General features: G+C 39.7%; 1 protein-coding gene and 1 pseudogene across 3 annotated transcripts in view; one reads left to right on the forward strand and one right to left on the reverse strand.

Annotated features, from left to right (window-relative positions):
* Nucleotides 1-20,491, reverse strand: part of LOC121303207 (endoplasmic reticulum metallopeptidase 1-like) — a 29,807-nt gene extending 9,316 nt beyond the window's left edge. Inside the window, exons 1-9 of one of the 3 annotated variants that reach the window (XR_005947760.1) lie at nucleotides 20,138-20,490; nucleotides 16,466-16,767; nucleotides 15,550-15,677; nucleotides 12,365-12,470; nucleotides 10,895-11,041; nucleotides 8,902-8,994; nucleotides 6,704-6,916; nucleotides 5,804-6,024; nucleotides 3,354-3,528 (exon numbers count right to left, since the gene is read on the reverse strand). Coding sequence is in view for 2 of the 3 variants with exons in the window: in XM_041233765.1 (XP_041089699.1) it covers nucleotides 3,354-3,528; nucleotides 5,804-6,024; nucleotides 6,704-6,916; nucleotides 8,902-8,994; nucleotides 10,895-11,041; nucleotides 12,365-12,470; nucleotides 15,550-15,677; nucleotides 16,466-16,767; nucleotides 20,138-20,430 (1,678 nt within the window). In the remaining variant the exon portion in view is untranslated. Of the gene's footprint in view, nucleotides 1-3,353; nucleotides 3,529-5,803; nucleotides 6,025-6,703; nucleotides 6,917-8,901; nucleotides 8,995-10,894; nucleotides 11,042-12,364; nucleotides 12,471-15,549; nucleotides 15,678-16,465; nucleotides 16,768-20,137 lie in introns of all 3 variants that reach the window. The other 2 variants (XM_041233765.1, XM_041233774.1) reach the window with 2 other exon arrangements.
* A 3,752-nt stretch (nucleotides 20,492-24,243) lies between these two features.
* Nucleotides 24,244-27,781, forward strand: LOC121327129 (annotated as a pseudogene).
* The last annotated feature ends 160 nt before the right edge of the window (nucleotides 27,782-27,941 follow it).

Raw genomic sequence — 27,941 nt, forward strand, 5'->3', positions numbered from 1 at the left:
GAGCAGCAGGAGCTGCCTCTGCCTCCGCCACCTCCACCGGCAGGGGGGAGAGCAGCAGGAGCTGCCTCTGCCTCTCCGCCACCTCCACCGGCAGGGGGAGAGCAGCAGGAGCTGCCTCTGCCTCCGCCACCTCCACCGGCAGGGGCAGAGCAGCAGGAGCTGCCTCTGCCTCCGCCACCAGCAGAGGGTGAATGCCTGCTGGGTCCCTGTCCACCAGCAGAGGGTGAATGCCTGCTGGTATCACTTCCCCCACCAGCAGAGGGTGAATGCCTGCTGGTATCACTTCCCCCACCAGCAGAGGGTGAATGCCTGCTGGTATCACTTCCCCCACCAGCAGAGGGTGAATGCCTGCTGGTATCACTTCCCCCACCATCACGAGGAGAGGAGCTGGAGCTTCCTCTGCCTCCACCTCCATCAGGGGGAGAGGAGCAGGAGCTGCCTCTCCCTGCACCACAAGGGCCAGGACTAGATGCTGGCGGTCCTCAGCAGCCCTTGCATAGGCTGCTGAGGGAAGCACGGGGAAGAACCTCCCGGCTGCAGTGGCCGAAAAGAGGGCCAACACCCGCACCCCAGCTTGTCCTGACTGCCAGCCTCGCTTCGCCCAAGGATGCCAGCCTCGCTTCGCCCAAGGATGCCTCTGCATCGCCTGGGGTTGCCCGCCGCTCTGCATCGCCTGGGGTTGCCCGCCGCGCTTCATCGCCTGGGGATGCCCGCCGCTCTGCATCGCCTGGGGTTGCCCGCCGCTCTGCATCGCCTGGGGTTGCCCGCCGCTCCGCATCACAGCCGGAAGTACTGTGGCCGGAACCCCACGAAGGGGAGCTGCCGGCCACGAAGAAGGGGGAGGAGGTCTGGAGACCACCAACCCCAGCAGCAGTTTCGCTGCCGGAGGAGGGGGGGGAGGTCTGGAGACCGCCAACCCCAGCAGCAGTTTCTCCGCCGGAGATCGTGGGGGAGGTCCGGAGACCTGCTCCCTCTGCAGTTTCTTCCCTGCAGGAAGAACGGTGGTTGAAGCCCCACCAAGGGGAGCTGCCGGCGCCGAAGGAGGGGGAAGGTCAGGAGACCACACCCCAAGCAGCCTTTCCGCTGCTAGGACTACCCTGGCAGGAGAATGCTACCCTGCTGACAGCATTACGACCTGTGGGCCCCTGGAAGCCTCTGGTCCTGGCCAAGGACTTTGGGCGGGACTTTTGGGCTTTTAAGGGGGGAGGTGGCCATTGAGGCCATGTGTGCTTTGCACAGGAGGGGGTATATGTAACAAAGTGCCCGCCCCTGTGTATATTATCTGTTATGTGTTGCGTGTGGTGTGTTTAAATGTTGGTGTATAGACATTGGTACACGGGATATAAATGGGTCTGTGTAACACGAGTGTTTAAAATGTATATTTGTATTTAGGCACGAGGATTGCACAGCACTTCACGTGCAAGTAAAATGTAGTAATATGTGAGCACGGGGAATTGCACTTTATTAATTCACGTGCTGGGATTCAAGTGAATAATTAATTGGTAATTGAATCCCAGCACAATAGTATATATAGATGCACGTTGTCACATACTGGCGGGTGGGTGTTCGGTGAGCGGAGAACGGGATTGGAGACGGAGGAAATAAGTAAAGTAGTAATAATAACAAAGTATCTGCTCGCCGTGTTTGTCAGTGTCTGTCCGTGCACCGTTGTGTTAAGTTTAGTCTGTTTTCGTTTGTCTATTTATTTTGGCGTAGAGTGCCGTGTCCTGTGTTTTTCGTGTTTGTGTAAACCTTTTATTTTGTATTAAACCGGCGCCAACAGGCGTCTTCATCACTTCATTTCATCCGTCCTGTGTTTTGTGTATTGCATTACCTTTCCTGGTTCTGACGCCGCCCACTTCGGCCGTCTCTGTGACAGTGAGGAACAGCCAAACTCAGCTAACAAGGTGAGGTTGCTGAAGACAGTTTACTGTCAAAAGTCATACGCCATGGCAAGACTGAGCACAGCAACAAGACACAAGGTAGTTATACTCCCAGGAAGAAATTTCAAGGCAGACAGGGGTTTCCAGATGTGCTGTCCAAGCTCTTTTGAAGAAGCACAAAGAAACGGGCAACGTTGAGGACCGTAGATGCAGTGGTCGGCCAAGGAAACTTACTGCAGCAGATGAAAGACACATCATGCTTACTTCCCTTCGCAATCGGAAGATGTCCAGCAATGTCATCAGCTCAGAATTGGCAGAAAACAGTGGGACCCTGGTACACCCATCTACTGTCCGGAGAAGTCTGGTCAGAAGTGGCCTTCATGGAAGACTTGCGGCCAAAAAGTCATACCTCCAAAGTGGAAACAAGGCCAAGCGACTCAACTATGCATGAAAACACAGGAACTGGGGTGCAGAAAAATGGCAGCAGGTGCTCTGGACTGATGAGTCCAAATTTGAAATATTTGGCTGTAGCAGAAGGCAGTTTTCGACGAAGGGCTGGAGAGCGGTACACGAATGAGTGTCTGCAGGCAACAGTGAAGCATGGTGGAGGTTCCTTGCAAGTTTGGAGCTGCATTTCTGCAAATGGAGTTGGGGATTTGGTCAGAATTAATGGTCTCTTCAATGCTGAGAAGTACAGGCAGATACTTATCCATCATGCAATATCATCAGGGAGGCATCTGATTGGCCCCAAATTTATTCTGCAGCATGACAACGACCCCAAACATACAGCGAAAGTCATTAAGAACTATCTTCTGCATAAAGAAGAACAAGGAGTCCTGGAAGTGATGGTATGGCCCCCACAGAGCCCCGATCTCAACATCATCGAGTCTGTCTGGGATTACATGAAGAGAGAGAAGCAACTGAGGCTGCCTTAATCCACAGAACAACTGTGGTTAGTTCTCCAAGATGTTTGGGCCAACCTACCTGCCGAGTTCCTTCAAAAACTGTGTGCAAGTGTACCTAGAAGAATTTATGCTTTTTTGAATGCAAAGGGTGGTCACACCAAGTATTGATTTGATGTAGATTTTTCTTCTGATAACTCACTTTGCATTTTGTTAATTGATAAATATAATCTATTAACATGTCTATTTTTGAAAGCATTCTTACTATACAGCATTTTTTCACGCCTGCCTAAAACTTTTGCACAGTACTGTATATAATTTTTTTTTAACAGGAGTTTTGAACACAACCTAACTTCCAGGCAACAGCAGTCTAACAGGACTGGCTTTTTCATTCTGTAAAAACAGCCTTCATCGTCCAGACGGGTCTACTACTGAGTCTAGTTTGGGAAAATACAAGGAATAATTATGGGGTAATAAACATTGGCTTTCAAAGATAGTATGCAGCTGGTAACGCCACCAGTATTAAAACATTCGCTGCCGTTTGTTACAAATTCATGATATAAGCCACCTCTTTGCTTGAGCTCCTGGCGGAGCAGCAGGTTTGTAATCAGAGGGAAGACCACTGTGATCATGGGGACATAGGCCGAGCAGAGCCCTTGCTGGGTGAGGTAGACCAGTGCACAGCACCACAGCGTCAGTGTGACGTCAAAGTACATCTCTCCCACCTGGAGCTGGTTCATGTTCTGTAGAGTACACACACATACAGACTGGCTAAGCATCACTATTTAAACAACAGCCCCAAACAGGTTCTCCAAAATAGTTATAATATTCATTTTAATATATTTATTTTGTAAGTGCCTTTCATTAAAAGAAGTTCCAAAGTGTTTTATATTAAAAAAAAGACATAAAAATACATAAATATACATAAAACAACACAATAAAAACTATACAGTGCAGTGAGCCAGTGTATAAAAATGGGTCTTGAGGCGTGATTTACACACACACACCAAGTCCCTGATAGACCTTGGAAAGGAGTTCCAGAGTACACAAACATACACACACACACACACACAAATACATAACCTTTAAAAACAGTTCCTATGTGTGGCAGGCACTAGCGCTGAAAAACAAAAAGGTCACATGCACTGGAAATACTAGTATCTGCAGATCGTTACATACAAGCTACAACAATAGTAAACACGCACCAACCTACCGACTTAAATACTTAATCTGCATCTGCATTTTATCTTGCACTGTGTGTCTGATAAGATGACCTAGCAGGTGCAACGCAAAGGTTAAAATACAAATACAGCTCACTGTGTTCAGAATGCTGACATTCAGCAGCGGAGAAGATCAAGCTTTGTCTGCACTGTGCTGGTTAAGCTGGGTTTCCCTCTAGAATATCACAATCAGTAGAACACTGTCTTTTTGACCAGGCTCCCAGCATGAAGGGGCGCTGGCAAATTATCAGTCAAATGGTAGGTTTCTTTATTCCTCAACATGTCTGCTTTTGTGACAGTTAAATAGGATCATTGCTTTACTTTTGCTGCCTCCAATGTATTAGATCAGCAGTTTTCAAACTTTTTGCACCTCTCCATTGATCAAAAACAAAATCACAAAGATATCTAATATGTACAGTATATATTGTAGTGTCAGGGTCAGACATAATCCAATTTGAACTTTAATATGGTGACTAGCCTTTTACTGAATCCTGAACATTGCTTTGTTGACGTGTACACTGACATATATTTAAGCATTCTGACATCCATATTATGTTGAATTTATTCTTACTCTTATTTCTGAAAAGCAAGCTTCCCGGTTTTTGTTTAAAATACCGTTGAGAGGGACCAGACAGTGGAGGTTTATATGTTCACGTAAAGTAGGGTCTTTCCATGACAAATCACTCCATTATTGGATTAAACACCCTGTTACCTCTGATTTACATGCTTGGTCATTTTACCTAGAAGTTGAAATAGTCTCACCCCTTCAGCGGCTTCCTTCCTGAGTTTAACCAACAATATTTACCCAGAAGACACTGCTGATGTGAAATGACACAGGAAGTGCAAGGGTGACATACTTCCTGGTCCAGCCTTTATCCGCTCTCTCCTGTAGTGTAAATTAAAATGTCCAGCTGCTGTCTTCAATGAATAAAGCTACTTGTGGCCACTTATTTGTAACCAGTGGGTCAAAAATGTACTGGTTTAAATATTTGTATAAATGCATCAGATTTTAGCCAAATCAATTTGAAATGTCTGCCAGTACAAGTATGTTTCAGCCAAAAAGTCAAAAATTGCCTTCCTGTTGGGCAAACCTTTTTTTAAGCATAACTGTTCTCACTGTAACACAGGCAAATACATATAATTTGTAATACTGTATAATGGCAACTTACTGAAGAAGCATAATATGTACAGTCGTGAAAAAAATGTTTTCTTGATAAAAAGAATATTTGACATTTACGAGTGGGCACTTTTTTCCCCCCATCTGCACGTTTACCAGGGAAAAAAGAACATTTTTACAATACGGGGCCATGCATCTGAAAAAAACTTAATGAAAACATTTGGAATTCTGTATGTAATTGCAGTCAAGTGCTCAAACTGCTTGGCTGGTATTAATGCTAAATAACATTACTAATTTGCTTTTTTTTTTTTTTTTTTTTTTTTTTTTTTTAAATCACAGGATTGAAATAAGAATAAAATCCATGTTTCTTTTTTCTGTGCAGATTTCTGTTTGTTTTGAATAGCATAACAACAATTGCTAGAGGTAATATTGAAATGACCTTACAGCTATTTTGTTTTTTACACTGCGGTGGGGGCGATATGTCCGAGGTAATGTGTGTTGACCCCACCCAGTCTTTCAAGGTTCTGAAGCAGAGTGTGTGTTTACTTCACGAGCAGGGTGAAGCACTATCATTGTAATGTTCAAACTGCATCCAAAAAGCAAAGCAATGATGGTAACCTATTTTATCAGACCCATAAATATTCCCTGAAATGTAAAATGGTAAAATAGACATGTACTTACTCCATAATAGTGATTCTTTGCTAATGTATGAATGAGCATTAGCATGGCTATGCCTGCAGTTCCATAGAGGCAGACTGATATGTAGTAATGGGTGTACCAGAACATGGACTGTCCAGTGAGAGAAATTAACCCAGCTATAATGAGGACAGACACAAAGGTGATGAACCAACTCATCAGTGTGACACCAATAGCATACGCCAGGCTTCTCACATACATAAAACCTGCAACAGAAACAGAAAAGGACTCCCCATCACAAACAAATATATTTTTGCCACCAGTGTAGATCATGGAATTTGATTGTGCAGTAGTACCCTGCACATGCGTTGTGTTCAGACCAAAACACGTGGGGGTAAGAATCAGGTTTTAACATGTTCATGACTTGACAAAAAAGTAAAAAGGAGGATGCTAAAAATATTAATCACACCCCCTTTTTAAGGCCTGTTTCATACAAGTTAAATCACATTTAATATCATCTATCCCTTAAAGTGCACAAGGTAGCTTAAATTCAGTGCCATTTTGAACAAAGGAAAGTATATAGATGTGGACTAGTTGGTAATCAAAATCAATAAGGTCTACTCAGTACTGTTCAAATATTCCACAGTGGATAGTGAGGTTTTAAGTTTTTTCCTATCAACGCCCCAATGCTTTACCAGGTGCCCTGGATAGAAAGAAACCCTTCTGGCACCGCACCCAGCAAATCTTAGCATGATTACAGTAAACACAGGAAACTGATGCAGTGAAAACTGTCCTAACTGAGTGTGCATCAAGTAGAATATTGATTTTCACAATGGGCTCATAGTATTTTCTACTTATCAGGCTTATATAGACTTATAGGAGGATATATTTTAGGCACTAGAGTGAAAAAGCATGCAAGTGGAATTTTAAAATCTTTAAACTTACCAACGTTGTTAGGAAGGGAACACTTCTTTCCAAGATAGATGAAAGTAGCAACAGTGACCATATAATTGATAATGGTACCAACCCGGGCTGGATAGGCCACCATAAACACTCCCAGCACATCAAAGAACACCATGTTGCCATGACGATACTCTGATGAGTCTGCCAGCTCCTCCGACGAGGCAAGAAGCTTTAGAACAGCTAGAATATTGTCACCTGAGGAGAAAAAGCTTGTTTAAATAGCAAGGTTGGTAGTAGGGGTGTGCCGATCACGTTAGGAAGTATTTGTCGGCAGGTAATAAAAAATCAATTTCATTAAAATGTGTTGATTTCAAAATAAGGTATGCTGCTATTTCATTATCTTTACAACCGAGTACCAATCAGTAACAGATAAATGAATTCATCTTGGGCGCTGACATTTTTACCGCCGTACTGCCTTACCATGGCCATAAAAACTGACAATAAAATATGTTGCAAAACTAGCAAATGATTCGTCACGCAAATTAGACATTTCCTTAAACTCCGGAGCTACCACTGTGGAAACTGAGTATATTTCTTTGTCGAGTTTACATCTTCCCCCGGACTACAATCCCACAATTCACTGCAGAGATGATGCATTTCTAAGGAAAGTGAAATAAAAAATGATTTCATATTTCGTAATTTGATCACGACAGGTTCTATATTGAATAACACTGTCAGACTGTTACTGATTGATACTCAGTAATTGTATAAACAAGTGAAACCGTACCTATCAGCACACTCCTTGTTGGTAGCTTAAAGCTCAAACTAGGAATGAGCAACTTGAGGTTACCGAAGGGACCACATGTTCACTTCTCAAACACCCTTGACGTCTGCATAAACCCCTCAAGACATAACAAGGTTCTATGTGGAATTTAATAACACATTTGCAATTTAAATAATACTGCCTAATTTTTTTTTACTACTTTGAGACCAGAATCTTAAATCATCTTTCTGTTTATAAGCAGTTGGCGAAACCTTATCTACCTACTTTCTTCTTTTATTTCTATATTTATTTATTTTTAATTCACAGTTCCCAATTATTTTCGCCTGAGTTTTCAGAGGAGCAAAAGTCACAAGAGTGCCAGAGCTAATGCAACGCTCCCTCTGGAATCCCCAGCAAAGACTGCCGGATTCACAGTGCCAGGACGCAAACCTGCAACCCCCTGACTGCATGACACATCCTGCACACCACATAGCCGTGCTTTTACTGCTCAGGAACTCCAACACTTTCTTTACACAAAAACAAAACTGGAACCAGCTTTGTTTCCTTGCATTATCTAATTAGCAGAATTTTAAGGTGGGCTTGTATCTATCCCAGGGACCTCATTTAAACTAGTGTCTCATACTACCAACCAAGCAATTAGGAGCTAGTCTCCGTCCTTCAGACTCTCCGATTGGCTGGCTGCACATTAAAATCAGACGTACATTCAGGATACAAATGATACTGTTCTGTTGGCTTAAACTGTAATTGCACACTTATTAAAAATTGTATTACTTTTACTGACATGTGCTATGGTCAAACTGTCTTCTCTATCCAGCAGCACATTCCGACAAGTAACCCTAATTTAAACACTCTCTGGAGTAACACTGTGCAGGTTATTTTTAGTACTAAAACCCAGAAGGAAGCCAACGGCCCTGAATCAACCTTAAATTAATTTTGAAAAAGAAAAACATTGTCCTTCTACACCATTGCTGTGTGTAAAGCAGACTTGCTGTAAACATCACTAACCCTGAATAGAAAAACAACATTATAAATTAATCACATCCCAATCAGAACCTAGTAATAACAACAACACAATTTCCCTGGGAAGGGTGTCTCGCCATCAGAATTTATTTGTGCTTAACACATTGAACCTCCAATATAAGCAGCTGCCTCTTATCACATTAGTGGTTTCTCTTGCAGACAGACAAAAGACTGCCACAGAACACTTATAAGCATGAACCATATAACACTGCAATACAGTAACTGTTTGTGAGGAAATGTGGAAAATGCTTTTAGTAAAGGTTACAAGCAAACAGACATATATAACCAAAATGTACCTTACAATGGTTTTCCATATCCCATTTCCATTCAGGGGTAAACATTGCATTTCCTCAAAATGTTTCCCTCCTTGACAACTCACTCAATTCAAATCTGTGACTTCCTGGGTGAGTGTTATTACTCAGTAATACTCACTAACCTGCTCTTTGTATGGTGTCTGTTAAAATTCTGTCCGCTGTGTCATACTTGGTGTGGTAAAGGTAGCCGTTTTCAATGAAAGCCAAGTCTATACCTGCAAGTAAATGGTAGTTGATTTAAAAAGCTTTCACTTGTAATAACCAAAACAAACATGCATGCATTCCATCAGCTGTCCAACATTATGGCAGGCATAGAAAAGTCTTAGCCTTTGTCTCTTGCACAGAGATCAGACCGTGCTTTATGTATCTAAGAAAATGTATCAGCTACATAAAATTAACTTGGAAGGCAGTTTGAAACAGCACCCAGTTACATGTCATCCAGTTCCTATCCAGTTTTAAATAACTTTAGCATAACTGAGGCAGAAGTGTTAAAGGGACTAGGAGCTCTTAAAATAAACAAATCCCCTGGGCCGGATGAGATCCTCCCAGTAGTACTCAAAGAAATGAAAGAAGTAATTTACAAACCGCTAACCAAGATCATGCAGCAGTCTCTTGACACAGGGGTGGTACCGACAGACTGGAAAATTGCAAACGTAATACCGATCCACAAAAAGGGAAACAAAACTGAACCAGGTAACTACAGACCAGTAAGCCTGACTTCTATTATATGCAAACTTATGGAAACTATAATAAGATCCAAAATGGAAAATTACCTATATGGTAACAGGGTACTGGGAGACAGTCAACATGGTTTTAGGAAAGGGAGATCGTGCCTAACTAACTTGCTTGATTTTTTTGAGGATGCAACATCGATAATGGATAATTGCAAAGCATATGACATGGTTTATTTAGATTTCCAGAAAGCTTTTGACAAAGTCCCGCACAAAAGATTAATTCTCAAACTGAACGCAGTTGGGATTCAAGGAAACACATGTACATGGATTAGGGAGTGGTTTACATGTAGAAAACAGAAAGTACTGATTAGAGGAAAAACCTCAGAATGGAGTGTGGTAACCAGCGGTGTACCACAGGGATCAGTATTAGGTCCTCTGCTATTCCTAATCTACATTAATGATTTAGATTCTGTTATAGTAAGCAAACTTGTTAAATTTGCAGACGACACAAAAGTAGGAGGAGTGGCAAACACTGTTGCAGCAGCAAAGGTCATTCAAAATGATCTAGACAAGATTCAGAACTGGGCAGACACATGGCAAATGACATTTAATAGAGAAAAGTGTAAGGTACTGCACGCAGGAAATAAAAATGTACATTATAAATATCATATGGGAGATATTGAAATTGGAGAAGGAATCTATGAAAAAGACCTAGCAGTTTTTGTTGACTCAGAAATGTCTTCATCTAGACAATGTGGGGAAGCTATAAAAAATGCTAACAAGATGCTCGGATACATTGTGAAAAGTGTTGAATTTAAATCAAGGGAAGTAATGTTAAAACTGTACAATGCACTAGTAAGACCTCATCTTGAATATTGTGTTCAGTTCTGGTCACCTCGCTATAAAAAAGATATTGCTGCTCTAGAAAGAGTGCAAAGAAGAGCGACCAGAATTATTCCGGGCTTAAAAGGCATGTCATATGCAGACAGGCTAAAAGAATTGAATCTGTTCAGTCTTGAACAAAGAAGACTACGTGGCGACCTAATTCAAGCATTCAAAATTCTAAAAGGTATTGACAGCGTCGACCCAAGGGACTTTTTCAGCCTGAAAAAAGAAACAAGGACCAGGGGTCACAAATGGAGTTTAGAAAAAGGGGCATTCAGAACAGAAAATAGGAGACACTTTTTTGCACAGAGAATTGTGAGGGTCTGGAATCAACTCCCCAGTAATGTTGTTGAAGCTGACACCCTGGGATCCTTCAAGAAGCTGCTTGATGAGATTTTGGGATCAATAAGCTACTAACAACCAAACGAGCAAGATGGGCTGAATGGCCTCCTCTCGTTTGTAAACTTTCTTATGTTCTTATGAATCATCCTCTACCCGAGCTGTAGAAGTTTTGTGACTAGAGCCCATATGTATGCCCATAAAAAAAACATTATACCTGGAATATGGCCAAAGTCCCTGTAAATGCGAAAGTCAGTGTCTGCCGGGATGACACCACTCTGAAACACTTCTTGGCCAACCACAGACGCGAATGGATGCTTCACTGCGCGGACATACGCCTGAATTAGCCATGGGTTTTCAGGACCTGAAAAGACAAAACAGAACAAGCTGGTTGGCCTGACCAGATCTGTAAACCAGATCTGCTGGAAAACACAAAGAGTATTCTAAAAGCCAGAAAACCATACTTTTATCAGAGTGCTGTTCCATTCATTATCTTCTAGCGGTTAATATGCAGTAGTTATTTTGCAGAGTGGGAAGTTACTTGTCCCCCCACGGTTTTATCACAGTACAATACCTACATCTCTGATGCTGCTGCATCATTTATAAGTCAATACACTGCGAGTTTCACAAAATATTAACTAAACTTCAAATTTAATTTTTTCAGGAATTGCTTTTGTACCTAATGTACTGTAAAGGAAAAGCAATGTTTTTTTTTTTTTTTTTTTTTTTTTTTTTTTAAATCTAGTTTATTTTAGTTCTTCAACATACTTTATTAATTGAAATAAATTCTGTCAGTTAATACTGATTTGAAGCAAACGTTTAAGCTCCATTGTACTGTGTATTTTTAGTTTTGTTGCATGGGATGACAAACAATTTTGAAACTACACCCACCCCTTGTTATATCGCCCCTCGCTATACTGCAGATTCGGACATATCGCTGTCCTGGAGTTGGCTCCCCATTTTTACAGCCTAACTGTGCATGCCTTAGCTGCAATATACATAGACAACTGCACTTTGAATTACAATTCGTTTTATTTTGTATTGCACATCCTGTTACCACATACATACGCATTGCACAATAACACAAAGCAAAATAAATACCTGTTTGCTAAAGCAGTTAGCAATGCACTACGAAAAGTCATAGGGCAGTGAAGTCAGCTCCCTAGCAACAAGCCTCCTATGTTTGGAATGGGATTCTTTCAATGCAGCGGGTTTGTGCATTTGAGAAAGCAGAGCAAGACTCTTGAAATTAATTAGAGACTTAAGTTGATGAGAAGCAATTACCATTTGCAGTACAAATTAAAATGGTGCGCTGCTTTTTGTACAAAACATGAGAAAACGCGGGTTGCATAGGGGATTTATATTGGACCCTGGCGGCCATGATAAAACGAGGGAGTGATTGTACAGTATTTGTTAGCCTATTTATTTTACAATGGGTCTCTCGCTATATTGTGGCCTTCGATATACAGTGTATTTATAGTGAACCCCGACACCCGCAATATATCGAGTGGGTGGTGTATTTGTGATTTATATTGTTGATAATTATCATTATTTCACTAAATGCACAATGAGGGTTAGCAACAAGTGGCAATAATGAATTCTGGTAATACTACTCAACAGCTGATACTTCCCCTTGTTCGCAGCACAAACAGCCCCCTTATCCCCCTGATATTAACTCCTTTGGCACCTGTTTGGAAAACAATCTCCTTCCCTCCCACTCCAGCAGCTTCCAGGTTGATGAACGCACGAACTAGCTTTGCCCAGGGGTGCTGTGTGATAAAACCGTGACTCGCCTGCAAACACACACACACACAAAAAAAAAAAAGATTTCAATCTGTTCATTATTCTGCCTGAATGCCCTTTACACTAAAACAAGAATACAGAAACATCTGTAACAAAGTGTGTATATGTACGTACTTGCAGGATCATTCACTATATCCCTGTCCAGTTATTTTTATTATTGTATGTAAATAGTAAACGGCAACAAAAATAAAATTCCTAAATGGTACAGTATATTTTTTATTTTTTGTAATTAAATTTTTATTTAAAAATATTATACAATATGAACAGAAGACCCCCCCCCCCCCCCCCCCCCCTTGCATGGGTTGTCAAGAAATAAATAAGCTATACGTAGAGGTCAAGACAATAGTAAGTTCTTAATTAGTTGCCAAGTCCCTCCACATCTGTATGGTAGCAGCCATGGCTCTGTAGACATCTTCTGGAAAATAATGTCTAAAAATGCTCGTAGGCAGTGTCGCATGGAGAGCTGATGAGGAGGGAGCCAGCGCTGAACAATCATTTTCTTTGCAGCAGTCATGCCAGCCAACCACAGCCTACTTTCCTTCTCGGAGAGAGGAAATTTAGAGACCTCACCCAGGAGGAGGAGGGCAGGGTCCAGTGGGAAGCGCCTCCCGATAATAGCAGAAATAAGAACATAAGAAAGTTTACAAACCAGAGGAGGCCATTCGGCCCATCTTGCTCGTTTGGTTGTTAGTAGCTTATTGATCCCAGAATCTCATCAAGCAGCTTCTTGAAGGATCCCAGGGTGTCAGCTTCAACAACATTAAACGGTGTCGGCTACCTGTCCCCAAAATTGCTGAACATCTGGGCAGTCCCACAGTATATGCATTAAAGTGCCTGGTACCCCTAGGTGCACAAAGTACAACAGGGATGAGGAAGGAGCTAGATCTGTATAATGCCTTTTGCGAGGGGTCATAGAAGTTCTTATATAATTTATTTTAAAGTGAATAAATTGGCAATTTGGATTTTTAGACGCTTCCCAATCAACAGATCCTCCCCACTGTGCTAAATCCTTCTCCCATAACTTTAAAACCAAAAGATCCTTCAAAAACTGTTCAGTGAACAAATCCTTCACTCCCATATATATATTATATAATATATATATAGATAATATATATATGAATATATATATATATATATAGAATATATATATATATCTCCATACCCTTAGGTGATGCTCCCAGGACCCTATCCACCACCAGGTGAGAGATTAAGTTGGGACCCCAGGTAACCCCTTATATTTTTAAAAACAGATCTGTCTAAATAAAAAAATAAAAAAAATAAGTATTAGGGATACTACAGAGAGAACCTAGGTCCTGGAAGTCTAGGATAGACTCATGGCCTGCTACATCATTCAACACGTGTATGCCCCTCCAGGCCCATGAGTTAAAGGAAAAGGGTCTACCTCCAGTTAAGATGTTAGCATTATTCCAAATGGGTGAATGTCTGTGTCACTTAGTTTTGATACTCAAGAATCTTTCCACTGTAATAAAAGGTTGCAAAGTACACCTGACCCTCGTTATATCACCCCTCCATACACTGCGGATTCAGCTATATCGCTGTCCTGGAGTTGGCTTCCATTTTTACTGTCTAACTGCGTATGCCTTAGCTGCAATACACATAGGCACTTAGTTACTGTTAGTTTTATTTCGTACTGCACATCACAAACAAAAATATACAATTAAAAATAAACAAAGCTTTAATATCATACTGTTATTATATATACCCATGTACTGAACAATAACACAAAGCAAATTAAATATCTACTTGCTGAAACTGTTTTTATTTTAGCCAACGAGGTGTTCACGTGCGGCAGCAATGCACTAGCAAAAGCCACAAGGAAGTGACGTCAGCTCCCTAGCAACAAGCCTCATATGTTGTTGGGAATGGATTACTTCAATGCAGCGGGTTTGTGCATTTGAGAAAGGAGGGGAAGATTAATTTACTGGAGACTGAAGTTGATGAGAAGCAATTACCCTCCACTGTACAAACTAAAACAGTGTGCTGCTTTTTATACGGAAAATAAGAAAAAGCAGGTTGTGTAGAGGATTTATACTGGACTCTGATGCCCCCGATAAAACGAGGGAGTGGTTTTAGCCAATTTGTTTTTCTATGGGTCTCTCACTATATCGTAGCCCTCAATATCTAGCAGATTTATATTGGACCCCGACACACGGAACGATGGGAGGGATATTAATTCTGCCTGCCTTGCGTTGAGAAGTCATGATTAACTCTGAAACAATTCTACCAGTGGAAACTCTCGCAAAAGGGTTAGAGTACAAGATTTGTAGCATTCTAATAAAATTTTGACCGAAAGCAAATCTCTTTAAAACATACCGCAATTACTGCCATTCCAAACGGTCGAAAGCTTTTTCAGCACCAAGAAACAACAGCTCACTGTGTGTAAATGGCACAGTATTATAAAATGCTTAAATCGAACATTTTTGGGAGGTTAATGCATTGACTGTTTTTTTGTTTTTTGTTTTCTGTTTTTTTTTTTTTATACATACCTGTCACCAGTTAGTATTTTAATATGTTGTACACAACAATTACATGTGAAATCGACTAAAATTGATACAAACCAATATGTTGTGCTGTAAACCCTACAGCCTGGTTTGTTTACTTTAAATATACTCCCAATTCAAGTGTATTACTCCTTGAAAATGTACATCATGATCGTTTAAACGGAAAACTTTTCATCTGGTTTCACAGATGAGATTAGCACTTGTCTTGGACTACTTTACTTAAAATAACATGTGTTAGTCCAAGAATAGTGATAATCAGGGTCTGTGAAGCCAGCCATTTGGCAAATTTCTTACCCTTACTATTTAGGATAGAGTTAGGGCATGTTGCTGGATATATTGTGTTATATGCCAAAATAATACAGCTCAGCTTTGTTAAATCAGGAGTTGACAGTTTGTTAGGCTAGTAATTCCCTAAACAATCTCTTTGTTGTATAACTGCAGCCAAGAAATAGCACACCTAATTTGAGCCAGTGCTTGAACCCATCTCTGTCAATGTTAAAACCAGTAAACAAAGGTGGCTTTCAAGTTTTGCCTGTAAAGCTCTCACCTGCAAGATATTCTCTTCTGCTCCGTTAAAAAGGAATATAACAGCATGTCGTAGTGGAGTTGATAAATTGGACATCGAATGAAGTGCTTCCAGCAAGACAGAGCAGCTGACAGCATCGTCACTGGCACCTATACAGAACATCAGCGAAATTAAAAGAAATTAATTTAAATCACACAATCATCCAACAACAATCCCAAGCTCTGCACTAAAAAGATTTATATAAAAAAAAAAAAACATTTCAAATATCCACAAACTAGAGACCTGAGCCTGATTTAGATGTGTACAGCTCTGTAAAGGTAGACATGTTCCAGCTTGACTTTAGAAGTTGAGGACAAGACTTGTATCATACCTTTCCAATATCCCAAACCTCATTAAAACACAACATATGGTAGCGGCAGAAGCCTGATACTGTTAATAAAACTAAATAAACTCAGATGCGCGTATGCAGTATAGGACTCCTTTGAAGGTGGTCTGCTTACAGTTGGATTCATACATTTTCAACATGTGATTTTCATAGCAGCAGAACAATGGTCAGAATTAGCATTGCAGAATTCTACGCTTCACATGCAAATAAAATTCTGTAGAAAATAGCTCTGCTTTACTGGAAGATGTTTTCAGAAACAACTCATATTTCTTTTTAGTTCAACAACTTCAAAATTATTAATTTTTAAAAATCATTTTATGGATTAGAATCTGTTGTTTCTATACGATAAAGCAACCGAGACTTTCAATCTAAATGACATTCTTTAGGCTCCGAGATAACATTGTCTATGGTCATATAAAGTCCAAATGAGACTGAATGCAGAGGTTTCAAGTTTCAGCTTTTTTCACAGGTGATTTAACGCAGCATTCAATTGTCTGTCGTTATTCAAAAAACACTGAATAATATTATTCAAAGCTGAACAATTAGGCCTACCTGGGCTGTTTGCCACAGAGTCAAAGTGACAGTTGGCAAGCATGGCGTGTTTGGCCCCTCTCTTTGGCTCCAGCTTGACAACCACATTGGAGACTCTATCATAGTAACTGGTGAAACCCCCTAGAAAGTCAATGGTAAAAGATCCTGTAGGTTTTTGGACATCCACTGAAATGATGTGAGCTTTGTTGCTTCCAGCTTTAATTTTCTCAATTTCCTCCAGAAGGTAGTTAACAGTCAAAATTTCATTTTCTGGACTTCCCACAGGTCTGGGACCAAACGCTGTGATGTGTTCAAGATGCTTCCTGAGAGAACCAACAGAAAAACATGTGAAAGATAAAGTGTAGAACTGTATGATCCTATATCAACATTAAAACTTTGTTTTGTTGTTGTTGCAAAATGTTATCTGTAGCAAGAACGGCTACTACGACTACTACCTGCAGCTAAAGCCATCGATTTAGAATGACAGGATTGGAATGGAAAGGAAATGTTACTGAGCAATAAAAGCAATACAAATAGTGCTATTTATATACTATAGCAGATAACGTTGAACTTTTGTATGGGGAGGTTGGATGGGGTGGGAAGTATCCTGCGTTAAATCAGGTCAGTCACTGATTAGTTGAAACTTAAATTTTAAATATACTGATGCATGAAATAAAAATGTCATGCCACCAGTGTTAACAGATCTATCTTGAAGAAAGTAGTAACAAAGGTTCAACATTTTCATAGTCACGTTAGTACAACCTGCCCACTTTGCTGATGACATCTTCAGTCAGGGTTGTAACCCAATATAAATCTCCACATTTCTGTAAAATGACTTTACACTTACTTCAAATGATGCAACATGCTTCTGTAAATTCAAACGATAAACTCTGCATCCCGTGCAGAGGGAGAACACAAACGTAAAACGTCATTACGTGGGGTTAGCATTGCAGGGGATATAAAGGGAGGTTTCAGTTCCGAGTGACACCCCTGCTACACCCCATTAAAAAATGGACTTCTCTGCATTGTTTTAACGCAAGATTACACGTAAGAGTATATGTGTACATTTGTTTTAAGTACTCGCCCAGAGGACTACTGAGGCACAGACATCTACTAGTCCTTATCAGATTTAATTCGCCTTGGGCGAGCGTGAGTTTCTAACCCTGTACGTGTGTGTGTGTGTGTGTGTGTGTGTGTGTGTGTATATATATATATATATATATATATATATATATATATATATATATATATATAAAAACACACACACACACACCACACACACTACATTAAGGTCACTGCACCATACTATAAAAGGACTTTTGACTAAACTGTTTATATTATATTACTTTTTTTCTGTGCTAGGATCAAAAACAGTAATACATTGAAACAAAATTAAAGAGACATCTAAGATCCTTGAAACATTGGTTTATGAGTAGATCGTGCTAGCTGATTTTTCATTTATGATTGTGTTAGTTTTTTTCCCCCCACTAGTTTTCTTTTAAATGTTTGTTTCATTTCTTCTACTCTCCATTAATGTGGATTAAAGTCTACAACAAAATATATATTTATGTACTTCACACACACACAAAAATGCTTTTTATTTTAGATACACACTTTTTGGAGCAACAGTCAACAGTGGAAACCACTTTATCTCTATGATACAAAGAAAGAGTATTTGGTTTTTATATAATGGTCTTAAGGAAGACTTCCACATAACTGGGGAAATAAATAAATAAATAAATAAATCACAAAATAAATGCAGCAATGTGTAATGTAATTTACATACGGGTGTGAATACTGACATAAACTTTATAGTAACAGAGATATTTAATAATTTATTATAAATGAGTATATTCAGATAATGTATTTGTTGCTCAGTTCAAAATATCATCAGGCATTTTTTCTTACAATTCATAATACATGTTCTAATTTTCATATTAAATAGCACTTAATAGTACTATACATGTCACTATGCACCATACTCTAATCGCAAGACAACTGTTAACCTTCAACATCACACCCAGCTTGAGGTGGCAAAGCCCTCACAATGTGTGCTAATACTCAGGAAAAGCATAACAGTCTTTTGATTGTTCCTTGTCTGTCATAGGAATAGGGCATCAACCCGACTGGGGAAAGCTTGGAGATATTGGGATCTGAGAGAGAGACAGATAGATAGATAGATCTGCTTTCCAGAGCCTTTCAATTAAAATATAATGTGGTAGTTTGCTGTACTAACAACAAACTGTGGATGACTTATTTTATATAAATTATCATGTTATGCACAAATCTAAGTATTGGCTTTCTGTGGTGATCACTTTTTTCTTTCAAATAGCATATATCTATAATCATTTGTGCGATTTATTTTAATTGCAAATATATATCCTGCCCACTATTACAATTTTGTTACAGTATTCATTAGTTTATCTTTAATGTAATCACAGTTTTACATATAAACTGCTCGTTCTATGGGTTCTGGGCCGCTTTGCTTTTATAATGTCCAAATTCTGGGCTGCTCTGATTTTCAGATAATGTCCCAAATTTTGGACCGCTCTGATTTTCAGAATTCAGCCCAGTTTTTGGGATATTTCTGCACGCACACGCCACCATGAAACCCCTGCACGCACACACCACCATGAAACCCATGCATGCACATGCCACCAGCAACCCCTGGACGCATACACCCACCAGGCAACCCCTGCACGCACACCCACCAGGCAACCCCTGCACGCACACACCCACCAGGCAACCCCTGGACGCATACACCCACCAGGCAACCCCTGCACGCATACACCCACCATGCAACCCCTGCACGCATACACCCACCATGCAACCCCTGCACGCATACACCCACCATGCAACCCCTGCACACATAAACGCCACCATGCAACCCCTGCACGCACACACCACCACGCAACCCTGCACGCATACTCCCGCCATGCAAACCCTGCACGCATAAACGTCAGCATGTAACCCCTGCACGCACACGCCACCGTGCAACCCTTGCACGCATACAGCCACCATGTAACCCCTGCACACATAAACGCCACCATGCAACCCCTGCACGCATACACCCACCATGCAACCCCTGCACGCATAAACACCACCATGTAACCCCTGCACGCACACTCCCACCATGCAACCCCTGCACGCATACACCCACCATGCAACCCCTGCACGCACAAACACCACCATGCAACCCCTGCACGCATACACCCACCATGCAACCCCTGCACACATAAACGCCACCATGCAACCCCTGCACGCACACACCCACCATGCAACCCCTGCACGCACAAACACCACCATGTAACCCCTGCACGCACACGCCACCATGCAACCCCTGCACTCACCACCATGCAACCCCTGCACGCATACACACCACCATGCAACCCCTGCACGCATACACGCCACCATGCAACCCCTGCACGCACACGCCACCATGCAACCCCTGCACGCATACACCCACCGTGCAACCCTTGCACGCATACACCCACCATGCAACCCCTGCACACCTAAACGCCACCATGCATATAATACGAATACGTTTTATTCATTCAAGGAATATAATTCTGCGTAACAATAATTCACCCGTCAGAACGTGTCTGTTTACATCAATTTTAAATATATACTGTCATGTAACGGGTTAACACTCAAAATCACAATAATGCAAGAAAAAAAGTGCCCTCCCCTTACCTAGCCCTGACTGCATTAAATTCGCCGGTAGATGCCCTGACGACCAGCTGCCGTAATGATAAATGGACTAGTCCCCATAATGCAAGTAGGAAGCAAACAAGCAAGACAACCCCACTGCTCTCCTCCAGCAAAGACAAACCAAATACGGGTTTCTTTTTTGCATCATCTGAGCCGCTGCTGTCGGTCTTTTGGCCAGCATCCGATCTCTTGAACCCACTGTCCTTGTCCCGGTCCAACGGGTTATTCGCAGCTCTATACCCTCTGTTTCTTCTGACTGCTGTGTCGCTCTCCATTTTCACAACTGGCAAAGATCTAGATACACAAAATGGTCAACCGCTGATTTAACATTGGAACTTCCGTCTGTGCCTAGGCGGTGCATCATGGGAATCCAAAGAGTTCCTTTAGCGACTTTTCCCCTATCTATATAATATAAAATCTGCCTCATTTGTTATTCCAAGCCTTCTCTTTTTAAAACGATTGCATTTTTAAGCACGATTCACCCCCCTTAACACATATACGTTATTATTTCTACGATTGATGTTTTCACTTGGCCTGACAATAGCTCTTAATCGCCAAAGTGCTGTCAGAGATTGCCACTGTCATGCATATTCATGAGAAGTCACAACTGGGGCGTGGGTTGTTTTGGTTTGATAGCGGGTAGATTAACGTATTATTATTATTATTATTATTATTATTATTATTATTATTATTATTATTATTATTGCAATCACTACTGCAAATAGTGTTAATACATTGGCGGTGTTCCGCATTTAACTGTGGCAACACAGTAAACAAACTAACAAAAAAGTATGTCCCTTTTCAATTTTCTGCGGTTTTACAGTTCCTGAAAGCAGCTGATTTCAATTGTGATAAATATAAATAATTTCGGACAAGATAGAGCAATACATAAAATGCAAATTAACATGGATAAAGTTGCAAGTATGACTTATTATTAAAAATACCGTGTCCATTATTAAAAATGCATCGTCTATTTATTGTCTGTATCAATTAATAGCAACTGCTTCATTTAAAAAGATGTATTCCTTTAAGAATATGCTTGTCATGGGTTGAAGTCTGTTTCATATCCTTGTATGTTACGCATTATTATAAGTATCTTATTAATAATACAATGTCTATTATTGAAAATAGTGTCATGAACAGTTTTGAATACTTTAACAATGCTCAATGCTCAAAGCTCTTAGTGTATTTTATGTATGTTTCACTTATATCGTCTTAAACTTTATATTTTACGGACATCAAAAGATCATCCCGCGGAAAAATGAAAAAGGGAGATGCTATTATTTACTGTGTTGCCACAATTCAATGAGGAACACCTCCGCAGCATTACTATTTGTGGTAGTGATTGCAATAATAATAATAATAATAATAATAATAATAATAATAATAATACGTTAATCTACCAGCTCCAAAACCAAACCAAATGACGCCCCAGTCGTGACTGCTCTGGAATATGCGTGACATTGGCAATTTCTGACAGCACTTCGCCGATAAGGATCTCTTGTAAAAACATCGATCGTAGAAATAATAACACGTATATGTTAAAGAGGGGTGTCTCTAAATAAATCTCATTGAATCGTGTTTAAAAATGCAATCGTTTTAAAAAGAATAGGAAATAAGGCAGATTTTACATTGTACAGATAGGGAATAAATCACTACTCTTTGGACTCTTTGGACTCTTTGGACGCCTTCCCAGAGCTTTATTGCAAGTAAAAAAACAGTTCTAATATACAACCATTAAACAGAACAAAAGGTACAGAACATGAACACATATGTTAGGGTTAAATTATAACAAAGATCGGGTGTAAGTAAGTTTGGGATTTAAAGAACAATCCAGTATTCTTAAAGTTGTGTCTTGTTTGAAAAGCCCGAAGGAAGGGTTATTGTTTGTGAATTTTGATTTATGAATATGACAATTTCTCAATAGAATAATACACTTAACAAAATTGGATAGTTTACTGACATGTTCTTCATAACCAAAGATAATATTATTTATGTCAAATGAAAAGAGAGGGTCCTTAAAATAAGCAATGAAACATCAGTCCAACAAGATTTGGTGTAATCACAGATTACAAATAAACATATATCCTCTTCTTCTTGACCACAGAATGTACAGGCACTGGAAACCAAGGGATTCAATTTAGAGATAGATTTATTACACGCATAATACCTATGGAGTATTAATAGAACATCTATATGGTATTAGCCAGGAAAAAGACCAGTTTAGAGGCCCTAAAATCTGTTTCCAATAATTTTTATATTGGGACAAGCAACGATTACGAATAAATGTATTATGCAATTACTCATTACGAAAGCTTGTTGCGCGTGGCTGCCCTCTGTTTGACGTCACGTTGGTACTATCAACGCCTTCTCCAAACCTTTGGGAAATTTATCAGCAGCCATTTCTTTATACTCTAGTTGCATAATTAATGACTTATGCTATTTGTTTCATGTATACTGAAACGTAATTACATTTAATTATTTAATTTATCACAATGTATCACACATGGTCGAATGCATCCATTTGCAGTCCTATTATATGCAAACTTATGGAAACTATAATAAGATCCAAAATGGAAAATTACCTATATGGTAACAGGGTCCTGGGAGACAGTCAACATGGTTTTAGGAAAGGGAGATCGTGTCTAACTAACTTGCTTGATTTTTTTGAGGATGCAACATCGATAATGGATAATTGCAAAGCATATGACATGGTTTATTTAGATTTCCAGAAAGCTTTTGACAAAGTCCCACACAAAAGATTAATTCTCCAACTGAACGCAGTAGGGATTCAAGGAAACACATGTACATGGATTAGGGAGTGGTTAACATGTAGAAAACAGAAAGTACTGATTAGAGGAAAAACCTCAGAATGGAGTGTTGTAACCAGTGGTGTACCACAGGGATCAGTATTAGGTCCTCTGCTATTCCTAATCTACATTAATGATTTAGATTCTGGTATAGTAAGCAAACTTGTTAAATTTGCAGACGACACAAAAAATAGGAGGAGTGGCAAACACTGTTGCAGCAGCAAAGGTCATTCAAAATGATCTAGACAAGATTCAGAACTGGGCAGACACATGGCAAATGACATTTAATAGAGAAAAGTGTAAGGTACTGCACGCAGGAAATAAAAATGTACATTATAAATATCATATGGGAGATACTGAAATTGGAGAAGGAATCTATGAAAAAGACCTAGGAGTTTTTGTTGACTCAGAAATGTCTGCATCTAGACAATGTGGGGAAGCTATAAAAAAGGCTAACAAGATGCTCGGATACATTGTGAAAAGTGTTGAATTTAAATCAAGGGAAGCAATGTTAAAACTGTACAATGCACTAGTAAGACCTTATCTTGAATATTGTGTGCAGTTCTGGTCACCTCGCTATAAAAAAGATATTGCTGCTCTAGAAAGAGTGCAAAGAAGAGCAACCAGAATTATTCCGGGCTTAAAAGGCATGTCATATGCAGACAGGCTAAAAGAATTGAATCTGTTCAGTCTTGAACAAAGAAGACTACGCGGCGACCTAATTCAAGCATTCAAAATTCTAAAAGGTATTGACAATGTCGACCCAAGGGACTTTTTCGACCTGAAAAAAAGAAACAAGGACCAGGGGTCACAAATGGAGTTTAGACAAAGGGGCATTCAGAACAGAAAATAGGAGGCACTTTTTTACACAGAGAATCGTGAGGGTCTGGAATCAACTCCCCAGTAATGTTGTTGAAGCTGACACCCTGGGATCCTTCAAGAAGCTGCTTGATGAGATTCTGGGATTAATAAGATACTAACAACCAAACGAGCAAGATGGGCCAAATGGCCTCCTCTCGTTTGTAAACTTTCTTATGTTCTTATGTTCTTATTATAACTTTTAATTTTTAAATGTCCTATAGTTAGTTTCTGGATTATCAGACTATAACGTTACAGTCTCAGTTTGATGTAATTGTTAAACATTAACTTTAATGTAACAGTATACGTTGCTTATCATGGATTAGTACATTATGTTTAATTTACTATTAATTACTATTTTATTTCGATTAATTCATTTATTTATGTGCGTAACACTTTTAAATACCTGTCTAATTCATGATGAATTACGTACAAACTAATTTATCAGCATTATAAAATAGAAATTCATGATGAATACTCTTCTAATTCTAATAATTTAATGTCGTGTCTGCAATTCATCTTCAATTACATATGAAGACACTTATTTTAAGTGTTACCATTTTTTTTAACAGCGTTGACAAGCCTGTTCATCCTTCTTTGCATAAAGATAAAACGTCCTTATATATCTAATAATTACATTAAGACTTAGTTGTTACTTAAAATTTACGCATACCTTAAGGGAGGTGTAAGCTGTTTGTAGAATCAAAATACAAGAGGACACGACAACTTGTGCTGGGTGAGCTTCTCTTTGGAGATTACCTCATGGATTACCTCAATAATCATTGTAATGTTTCACCTGGGAGGTTAGTGGAAGATTATTCCGCTTACTACAGAGCCTCACTGAGTATGTGAAGCGCTCTTAAGGGTGGATGTTATACTAGTCAAGGAGACTTGTCTGCAAGTACACTATATGTGCCCTATTTGCCATGGCTATTATAGGACAATAGCGTTTGGTCTTTCGTTGTTTAAGGTCTTTATTTTTAATAAAATCAGCGAAGCGCTATCTTCTCTGACTTAAGCCTGATCAGTTATTTGGCTAGGTGATAGACTATGTCATTTGTTTATCCAAGCAGTACTGTGTTGTTTTAACAATTAAAAAGAAATTCTAGAATTAGTTGGAATCCTATTGAAAGTTAATGACTGAGAGATTCCATTGTCATACAACTCATGATGACATAATTTTACGTGGTGCACTGACACTTAGTTGGAAGACCTTTTGAAGATTATATAGCCCAAATCTAATTAAACTTGAATGTACATTTATTGCCAGAGTAGATCACACAGACCTAAGGAGATTCTGGGCTCTGTTCAATAACTCTCAACAGATTTGAATATACTGCAGCTGCCATGTAAGTGATTAAGAAAGGGTTTCCTACTTTTACAGATAAAAATAAATACATTACATGTTCTATTATAGATATTGGCTTTAATATTGTTAGTATGTCCTGATTTAGTCATTAAAATAGCGATTGTGTAGATCTTCAGATACCGACTGTCCATGAGCACTGTTAACTCATATTTGTTTTTGTTCTAGCCCCTGCTGCAAGTGCACTAAGTATGTGGTTCTCCAATCAACCTGTTTGTTGTTGTAGGAGGGCTTCTGGCCTTCTCCGGGATGACACTAGGATCTTTGGGTCTCAACATCATTTAGATGTGTTTTACTACAGGCTTTCTGCAAGGCATGCATTCTGTTCTTTGATTCATTCATTGATCCACAATTTACTTTCAGTGACTTGTATTGCAGTGTTGATCCGGTTTATATGCTGGCCCAAGGCAACAGATCCGGATTCATGTTAGCCATCTAGTGATTACAAACAGACAGTTACTGACAGACACTAGCAAACAAAAAAAACACTCACAAATATCTTTTTACATAGTTTTCTCTGTGTCTGTCATGGTCCTTCCAGTCTCTTATTTCAAACCAAGCGAAGGAAAAGATTTACTATTCTCCATCCACTTTATCCTATCACGCACGACCCCTTGGTAAACGATTACAGCTGTCTCTATTTGCTACATTGTTTATCCTCCGGGTGAATACGTTCCTGCAACGGAGTCTTGCCATCTTCCAGGCTGACCGACTTCCTGACCCTGGAAATGAACTGTCAGGCCAGTCCGTCCAAAGACAGGTCGGGAGGGAGATTTACAACCAGAACTCATTATATTTCTGACACAGTCTCCTTTTCTGAAAGAGCCAAGCCAACTATATGAGAGACTAAACTAAGAATAATGTAAATGGGATAGTTCTCTGGTGTATTTTGGGTGTACTTACTGTACTGTATTGCATTCATTTTAAGATTTTTTTCAGGTTTTGGAATTTCATTTTCTTGGATACCAGCCACAAACATGGTAAACCATTATTTCTCCACGAGGAGGCCACTTGCTAATGCCATAGCCAGTGCCGGTGAATGTGTCTTTGCATTCACATTTGCCCCTTCTTCCAATGGCTAATCAACAACTTCAGCTGGCAAGGGGCTTTACTCATCATTGGCAAGATTCAGCTCAATATATGTGTCTGTGGTGCCTTAATGAGACCCCTTGAAGCAAAGAAACTTGAACACAGCAAACCAAAGAAGCAAGGTTTGGAAAATGTGGGTTTCCCAGAAGGGACTTCTGAACTGAAGACCAATCTTCCCATCAATAGCATAGCGAAACTAAACTTTGAGTAGACACACTCAAGAAGAAAGAATTCCTACTGTACACCGTTTTCGGGCTGTTGGAGGCAATGAGCTTCATTCCTTCCTTGTTTTCGGTCCCTTACGCATTGGGACTTGGGGCAGATGAATACTGCGGAGCCTGCCTCTTGTCAGCACTGGCCATGGCAGATCTGCTGGGTAGGCTCTGTTGTGGCTGGTTGGTCAATCTCCACATGACAAGGACCATTCAACTGCTGAGTATAACCCTGCTCCTGTTACCCACACGGGAAAACTATGGGGCCTTGGCCATCTTCACTGTGCCCTGTGGATTCTTCTTTGGGGCTGCCATGGCTATCAGACTTTGACAGTGGCCTGGGGATGTTTATGCTCATTCACAGTGCAGGAAGGTTCACAGGTCCCCCTATTGCAGGGTACGTTTTTACATATATGTAGAGAATTACATATCAAATTGTGAATAAACATTTAATTGTGAATTCTTCTATATTATTCTGTACTTACTGTTGATATACGTCGTGGTTGTCAACTTTTCAGCATTGATTATTCAGTTATGCAGCTGACAACATGCACTTATGATAAGAAAATAAAATGTACTGTGCTTTTCTTTTACAGTTGGTTTGAATCAAATTATTACTGTAAAATTGTTATGAGGCACTATAACCCATGTGTTTTTTTTTAAATATACAGTGAACAGTACTGTAAAAGGTATATATAGCATTAGTCTTGAAAGGATTTGGCAACAGACATGAAACAGTTTTCAAGCTCCACATGTGTATAAGAGTACATCCTACTCACCCATGAAGTAAAACTAAGTTAACACATAAGGTAGCATTGTGCTTCTTTTAGTTTTGCCGCATACTCGATGGTTTAAGAGTTTAAAGTTATAGATTGTATATTATTGTTCACCTCTGAAATGTTATTGGCAGCCCCTCTTCAAATGCTGCTTGTAAGTGCCAAAAAAAAATTTGGTATGGAAACACAAGCATTTCATACACATCGGCAAGAGAACTGGTACATACTTATTGGTCTTTGTGTGAGAAAGAAAGTTCAATACATTTCACATCTTTATTTTATTTCATAGGATTGCTCGTGGACATCTCTCTTGGCTTCAGTGCTGGGTTTTATTTGGCTGGCTCGACCTAATCCTGTCTGTAGCCTTCCTTGCGTTTGTTGATCTGATTCAGAAGAAGAAATCCAGCAGGGTCCCTTGGGGGCCGGAGCACAAGTACAATCTTTTAAAACCGTCTAATGAAGAGAGTTTAACAAACAAAAAGAGCATTCATCATGAAGACCATTTGGTTGTGTGATATTTTTTGTATTGTAGATAGGATTTCTCATTTTATGGGTACTATATATATATATATATATATATATATATATATATATATATATATATATATATATATATATATATATATATATACATATTTTTTTTTTATGGATGACTTTAGGGAAAATACTTTTCTA

The sequence above is a fragment of the Polyodon spathula genome, chromosome 2 (assembly GCF_017654505.1).
Source record: "Polyodon spathula isolate WHYD16114869_AA chromosome 2, ASM1765450v1, whole genome shotgun sequence".
NCBI lineage: Eukaryota > Metazoa > Chordata > Actinopteri > Acipenseriformes > Polyodontidae > Polyodon > Polyodon spathula.